The 8207-nt window shown below is 39.8% G+C and overlaps 1 protein-coding gene across 1 annotated transcript; it reads left to right on the top strand.

Annotated features, from left to right (window-relative positions):
• Positions 1-962: 962 nt before the first annotated feature.
• Positions 963-7974, top strand: LOC149528545 (uncharacterized). Its single transcript, XM_089810632.1, has 2 exons — positions 963-1080; positions 7609-7974. The coding sequence occupies exons 1-2, from the start codon at positions 967-969 to the stop codon at positions 7972-7974; spliced, it is 480 nt and encodes a 159-aa protein (XP_089666758.1). The 5' UTR covers positions 963-966.
• The last annotated feature ends 233 nt before the right edge of the window (positions 7975-8207 follow it).

Here is an 8207-nt window from a genome sequence, read left to right as displayed (position 1 = left end):
GATTTTAGTGTTTAGAACTGCTGATGATTAACCTTATATTTTCCCTTAGATGAATCATTCTTTCTCTTCAAGTTTTCCTTATTGAAAATTATCTCAAAATAGAGCTAAGAATTACTAAACTCCAACCTGTAATGCTGGAAACATTAATATATCAATATACAAACAATCTGCTTCTAACACAATAAAATAGATTCAGGCCAGCAGTCTGCAAGTGGTGCTCCAGATTTAATCTAAACCCTAGTTTGAAGTTGACCATAGTAGAAGTTCAAGATTTGAACCAAGGGAATATAAAAGAACAAAGCATAATAATAATTTTTTTAAATTTTTTTTTAAAGCACAAGATAAAATGCTACAATTAAAATGTAAATGACATAAATGGGAACCAACTCTTTGTGTAAGCTATTATGCATCAATATCCGAACAACTTTTCTTGCCAATATTAGATTTTGTCGTAAATTTCCATTCTGCTACAGCCTAACCGATTCCTAGGAAAAGAAGAGAGTTATCAAACAAACATCACGTCTTATCCATGTGATGTTAACATTTATTTCACCAACATATAAATGCCATGCGTCAGCCTGAGATGGTAATGGCGGACCCAGCAAGCCGCGTCAGTCGTTCGTGAAATCCTATAAATTGGCCTTCACTCAACACTCATTTTCCACCCAACTTTTTGAGCTATCTACACATCTGTCTCTATCTTGATATTTTTTTGTCTTTGTATTTCTTGAGAAGCTTCTCAATTTCTTGACAATGGCGGATTCAAATGCAGCAGAGCATCAGGATCACGGTTTATTTGGCTTGTTTGGGAAGAAGAAAGAGGAGGACACACATCAACAGCATGGTGGTGTCGTGGAGGGACACATGGCGGGTGTACCTCCTCATGAGCTAGGACACATAGGCAAAGCTCACCTTATCCCCCTCTCCCACGGCCACATTGGCGTAGGCTAGGCTCCCCCTGTGCCAATGTCTCACGGCCACGTGGAGGAGGGGAAATTCCATGTTGAAGGCGAGGAGAAGAAAGAACAAGGGGGAATAATGGGAAAGTTGCATCACAGCAACAACTCTTCTTCAAACTCTGTAAGTTTCTTTTGCCCATCAATGCTTTCATTTCTAAGTTGAATACATCAGATGGAATAACAACGTGCTTTGATATAATCTATTTGAATCAATTTTTTAACCCTTCTCAAGTGCTTGTATTACCCAATAGCTGAACTAATTATGGAGCCCCTCTTGGTCAGGGTATCCAAACCCTCAACTATCTTGTTATGGTCTCTTCTTTTTTGTGTTTTATCTGGCTTTTGGAAGTGCTCTTAAAACTTGACCAACAGATCACAATCCCTTCATCTTTATAGGTTTCCTTATAGATTTGGTTGCATTTTGTTCCACCTTTTGCCTAACTAAATATTTAAATTTTTTGCATTCTATTGACATTCTTCCTACCTTACGTACTTTTATTGGTTAAATCTTATTTTAGCTTCCTCTATTTTGAGGCTGAGAACCTGGAAGCTGTTGTATGCGTTTATCAAGATTTAGATTTGGTTGCATTTTGTTCCAAATCCCTTCATCTTTATAGGTTTCCTTATAGATCTGGTTGCATTTTGTTCCACCTTTTGCCTAACTAAATATTTCAATTTTTTGCATTCTATTGACATTCTTCCTACCTTACATACTTTTATTGGTTAAATCTTATTATAGCTTCCTCTATTTTGAGGCTGAGAACCTGGAAGCTGTTGTATGCATTTATCAAGATTTAGATTTGGTTAAATCAAGAGTTACTCTAGACACCACTTTTGTGAAAAATCAAACTATTCTAGTCACTGATTATTAATCTCCTATCACAAATGATTATTAAACTGCTGAAAATAAATTCCCAGCTAATATTGAAGAATAACACAACTGTAACTTCACTTATAAAATACGGAAAGAAATGCGCAACACAATGAACACAATATTTAAGGACAAATTGTCCCTGGAAAAAACCCCTGAGGGAAAACCAGTTCTACAGATGAGGAATTATATTAAACTTCAGCAAATCAAGAGATACAAAATTCCTTCCCTCTCATTGGCAGAACTCCGACAACCTCCTAATTTCTCCCGCTGATATTCCCCACTGCTATCCCCACGCTAACACTGCGCCCTTGCTAACACTGCAAGACTTTTTGCTAACACTGCAAACTGCTTCACAAAAGCTTCTTCTCATCCAAATGACCCAATGACCCCTTTCTATACTTCTCCTGTTGGTAAACCAATGACCGAGATTAAATCTAACCAACGGCTAAGATTAAGACAACTCGACAGCCAATAATAGAATTGGTTGCAAAGTGTCCAAAAGGAATCACTAAAATTAGTAAATAATAACCATTTACTAATTTTTGGCAAGTGGACAAACAGCTGTCCAAACCACCCATAAATACAACCGCTATTCATAGATAAGGACGAACAGTTGTTCAAGCTACCCATAAATAGTGCTGCTATTTCTGGGTCAGAAATAACAGCTGTCCAACTAACAATAATTAACACTCCCTCTTAGCGAGGAAGATGTTCTGCATGACACCCATCTTATCTCTGAAGAAGATAAATTTGGCCTTTCCCAAAGCCTTCGTCAGAATGTCTGCTACCCGCTCATCTGTAGGTATGTATTTTAGTCGAACAACTCCCCTTTGTACACAATCTCTGATGAAGTGATATCTGATATCTATATGTTTAGACCTATCATGAAACACTGGATTTTCAGACAACTTGATGCAACTCTGATTGTCACAATTTATCACAATAGTCTCAACCTTCTGACCAAACAAGGCTACTAACAACTTCCAAAGCCATATAGCTTCACATGTTGCCATGCTAGCTGCTATGTATTCTACTTCTGCTAAACTTAGAGCCACAGACTTCTGCTTCCTGCTGAACCAAGATACAACTCCTGATCCCAAGCTGAAACAACACCCTGAAGTGCTCCTTTTGTCTGTTGTACTTCCTTCCCAATCTGCGTCAGTATAGCCTATCAACCTGATACCTTCACCTCAAACATATATGATCCCATACTCGACTGTACCACACAAATAATGTAGCACATGCTTAGCCGCTATCCAATGCATTCTCTTTGGTTCAACCATGAACTGACTAAGAGAGTTTACTGCAAATGCTATATCTGGTCTAGTGTTGACCAAATACATAAGCGAACCAATCAACTATCTATATAAAGTGGGATCTACATCTTTCTCCTTAGATGTATCTACCTTCCTCCAATTCATGATCATGGGTGTAGACATGGCTTTGCAATCCTCCATCCCGAATTTCTTCAAGATTTCAATGCAATATTTCCCTTGACCAAGGAAAATCTCCCCATCTGTCTGCCACACTTCCATGCCTAGAAAGTAGTGCATAAGTCCTAAATCCTTCATCTCGAACTCTTCTGCAAGGTTCCTCTTGCAATCCACTATGAGCCCTAGTGAACCTGTAAGAAATAGGTTGTCCACATAAAGAACTAGAATGAGAATCTCACCCCTAACCATCAAGTAGTAGAGGTTAGCATCTGCTTCACTCTTCACAAACCCCATTTTCTGCAAGTATGTATCAATGCGCTCATACCACGCTCTACGAGCCTGCTTGAGTCCGTACAATGCTTTCTTCAATCTGCACACATGGGTCTCTTTGTTGTGTGCTACAAAGCCTTCTGGTTGTTCTATGTATACCTCCTCCTTCAACTCACCATTGAGGAATGTTGTCTTGACATCCATTTGATGGATCTGCCATCCCATCTGTGTTGCAAGTGAGATTACAGCTCGTATAGAAGTATACCTGGCAACTGGAGCAAATGTCTCCTCATAGTCTATTCCCTCCTTCTGAGAGAACCCCTTTGCCACAAACCTAGCCTTGTATTTCTCGATGCTACCATCTGCACCGTGCTTTATCTTTAAGGTCCAACGTGATCCAACTATAGCCCTATCTATTGGTCTAGGTACTACCTCCCACACATTATTCTGCATTATTGAAGAATATTCCTCAACCATAGCATCTCACCATACCTGATGTTCTGCAGCTTCCTGATAGCTAGAAGGCTCACTATCTACCAACTGACTAACTAATGCCACATAGTCATTGAACTTGGTTGGTTGTCTTCGTTGTCTAGTACTCTTCCTAGGAGCTCCCACAAACTCCTGAGTATCCCTTTGTGTATCTGGAACCACATGGTTCCTGCTGCCAACTGTAGAGGATGAAATGTCAACCTCTAAGTCTTTTAGATGCATTTTCTGTTGCACCTGTTGCTCCATACTCTGTGAATCTTCACTAACTGAGTCTAACCTCGTACTAGTAACTGTACTTGAGCTTTGATGCCCTTGACTTGGTCTTGGAGCTTCTGTTGGCTGCTCACTCTGATCATCTGCTGGCAAATCTCTGGATCTCTTGAATGCCTTGTCCTCCATGAACTTGACATCCCGTCTGACAATAACTCTTTTAGTCCCCGAAATGAAAATCCTGTATGCCTTTGAGGTCTCACTGTACCCAACAAAGTACCCCCTCTCTGCAGTCTGATCTAACTTTGTACGTCTATCTCCAAGAATATGACAATATGCCAAACTCTTGAATATCTTGAAGTGACTAACATCTAGCTTCTTCCCTGTGAAAGCCTCCTCTGGTGTCATCTTTCCTAGCACCTTGTGTGGAACTCTATTCTGAATGTAGACTATTGTATTACACACCTCTGCCCATAAGTAACGGGGCATGTCCTGGTCATGTAGCATAGCTCTTGCTGCCTCCGATATAGAATGGTTCTTCCTCTCAGCAACTCCATTCTGTTGTGGATTGTAAGGAACAGTCCATTCTCTCTTGATTCCTTCTCTGGTGCAGAACTCCTGGAAGACATTTCCTTTGTACTCGCCTCCATTGTCTGACCGAAGAACCTTTATCTTCTTTCTTGTCGAGTTCTCCACAAGAGCCTTGAACTCTTGGAATTGACTGAAAACCTCATCTTTAGTCTTCAGGAGGTATATCCAGGTCTTTCTAGAGAAGTCATCAATAAAAGTAACATAGTACTCATATCCTCTGAGAGATTTCGTTGACATTGGTCCACAAACATCTGAATGTACTAGATCAAGAACACCCTTAGATCTGGTGTCACTCCTTGGAAAAGATGCTTTCACAAACTTCCCCAACACACATCCCTTACATACATCGTCATGCTCTGTGCTCACCTCTGGAACACCTGTCATGGTCTCACGAAGCAATCTAAGTGCTCCATGATGAATATGGCCCAACCTCCTATGCCATAGCCCTCCAAGATCTCTAGGATTATTGTTGCTCATAAGTGCCTTAGGAGTATCAAACTGCAATCTATAAAGGAAACCACTCCTAACTCTAATAGTTATGAGTGATTTCCAATCCTTGTGCTTAATCAACACATGTGTCCCTCTAAAGAGTACATTATACCCCCTATCCTGAAGAACAGATACAGAAATCAAATTCATACCTAAGCCCAGCACATATAACACATCATGAAGAGGAATTATCTTTCCATTCTCCCTCTAAAACTGAACAGTCCCTTTCCCAACAGGGTTGAGTTTGGACAAGTTTCCCATAGAAATCTGGATGTTGGTGTCCTCCTCCTTGTAACTGGAGAAGTACTCTCTAACTCCTGTCATATGAAATGATGCCCCACTATCTATATACCAAACACATTGTGAGGTTGAGCTAACCATACAAGCTATGAGTGCAAACTCATCTTCCATTCTGCTAGAGAGTTCTTCTGCACTTGCTGAAGCTGCCACCTGCTTCTTACCCTTTTTCCTCTCTGGGAAATCACTGACATAGTGGCCAAACTCATGACATCCAAAGCACTTGACCTTGGAAAGGTCCTTCTTCTTCTTTTCACTTTGTGAATTTGATCCTTTGCTAGATCCCTTCTTTGCTTTCCCTTTACCCGCTAGGGCAACGTTCTCTTGTTCCACCTCATTTTTTTGACTCTTGTTGGCCCCATTGACAAGACTTAGTCTAAAGCCCTCCTGAGTGAAATCAGTCCATAGTCGATCCCAACTCGATAAAGTATCTCGTCCACTGACAACTTGAACAAAGACACTCCATTGTTTAGTAAACCCATTTAGGGCTATTCTCACTAGCTCATCATCACTAGGGCTATCTCCAACAGCTGCTAACTCATCCTTGACAAGTCTAAGCCTGGTGAGGTAACTTGTGACGTCTTCTCCCTGATTCATCCGGGTATTCTTTAGCTTCTCTCTAAGAATCAACTTCCTATTAGTGGTAGCATTCTCGTACAGATTTAGAATGGCGTCCAACATCTTCTTTGCTGTATCTAGCTCCGAGATATGTGGAACAATATGATCCTTGACACCATCAAGGATAATCCTTCTCGCTTTGGCATCGTCCTTCCTATATGTTGCAAGCTGTGTTGCATCCATTGGTACAGGTACACCACTGGTAGCATAATCCTTGATACCATTCTCTTCCAACAATAAAGAAATTCTGGCCTTCCAGACACCAAAATTTGAGGCACCATCCAATTTATCCTGATCTCTCAAACCAGCTAAAGCCATCTCAAGGGTTTAAAGCAATAATAAATCTAAAGAGATCAAAATTTCTTTCCTAGGGCAAAACTCTTCTACCCTTAACAATGCTCTGATACCATGTGAAAAATCAAACTATTGCAGTCACTGATTATTAATCTCCTATCACAAATGATTATTAAACTACTGAAAATAAATTCCCAGCTAATATTGAAGAATAACATAACTGCAACTTCACTTATAAAATACGAAAAGAAATGCGCAACACAATGAACACAATATTTTCAGATAAATTGTCCCTGGATAAAACCCCTAAGGGAAAACTAGTTCTACAGATGAGGAATTATATTAAACTTCAGCAAATCAAGAGATACAAAATTCCTTGCCTCTCACTGGCAGAACTCTGACAACCTCCTAATTTCTCCCGTTGATATTCCCCACTGCTATCCCCACGCTAACACTGCACCCTTGCTAACACTGGAAGACTATTTGCTAACACTGCAAACCGCTTCACAAAAGCTTCTTCTCTTCCAAATAACCCAATGGCCCATTTCTATACTACTCCTGTTGGTAAACCAACGATCGAGATTAAATCTAACCAACGGCTGAGATTAAGACAACTCGACAGCCAATAATAGAATTGGTTGCAAAGTGTCCAAAAGGAATCACTAAAATTAGTAAATAATAACCATTTACTAATTTTTGGCAAGTGGACAAACAGCTGTCCAAACCACCCATAAATACAACCACTATTCATAGATAAGGACGAACAACTGTCAAAGCTACCCATAAATAGTGCTGCTATTTCCGGATCAGAAATAACAATTGTCCAACTAACAATAATTAACGACTTTTTCATTATACATTTCCTTGAAGATCATGCTTTTTGCTAAACTGTTCAATTTGATCACTTCATGAACACATTCTACATTCATCATTTCTGTTACTTGCATTGCTATTCGTTCAAGATTGCACATTCCCTTCAATCTTCCCCTGTCTATAATATATCATAAGTTTGTTTACTTGGGCATGATGAAATGATTACACAGTTTGGTCTCTGATCTGATGAAAATGAATGTGTTTACAGTCGAGCGATGAGGAAGAAGATGAGAAGGGAGAGAAGAAGAAGAAAAAGGAGGAAAACTTGAAGCTTGATGGACACAAGAAAGAGGAAGAAGAAGAGGGTCATGAGAAGGCTGAAGAAGAAGGGGGAGAGAAGAAAGGGTTGATGGAAAAGATCAAAGAGAAGCTCCTTGGAAACTACAAAGAGGATGAAAAGGGAGAGAAAAAGAAGAGAAAGAAGGGTGGATTGAAGCTTCATGGAGAGAAGAAAGAGAAAGAACAAGAGGGTCATGAGAAGGCTGAAGAAGAAGGGGGAGAGAAGAAAGGGTTGATGGAAAAGATCAAAGAGAAGCTCCCTGGAAACCACAAAGAGGGAGAAAAAGAGAATTGAGGAGCAAATGAAGCTTTTTTGGGTTGTTTCATCTTATAATGAGTTGTGTGTGGACCATCTTCTAGTTTGAAACATACTGTGGCTTGTATGTATTTTGTATTTTTCTATATATAATAAAGAGTGTAATGGTGTTGGTTCTGGTTTGTAATTGCAATGTTTCAATGAGGTCTCTGTTTCTACTGGAGACGTGTTTAAACAATTTTCCCATTTAAAATTTGGCTAGCAGGGGCTAA

Source organism: Cupressus sempervirens, chromosome 11, assembly GCF_028749045.1.
Source record: "Cupressus sempervirens isolate cs-2001-9-10 chromosome 11, ASM2874904v1, whole genome shotgun sequence".
Taxonomy (NCBI): domain Eukaryota; kingdom Viridiplantae; phylum Streptophyta; class Pinopsida; order Cupressales; family Cupressaceae; genus Cupressus; species Cupressus sempervirens.
This window is presented reverse-complemented; position numbering and strand designations above follow the sequence as displayed.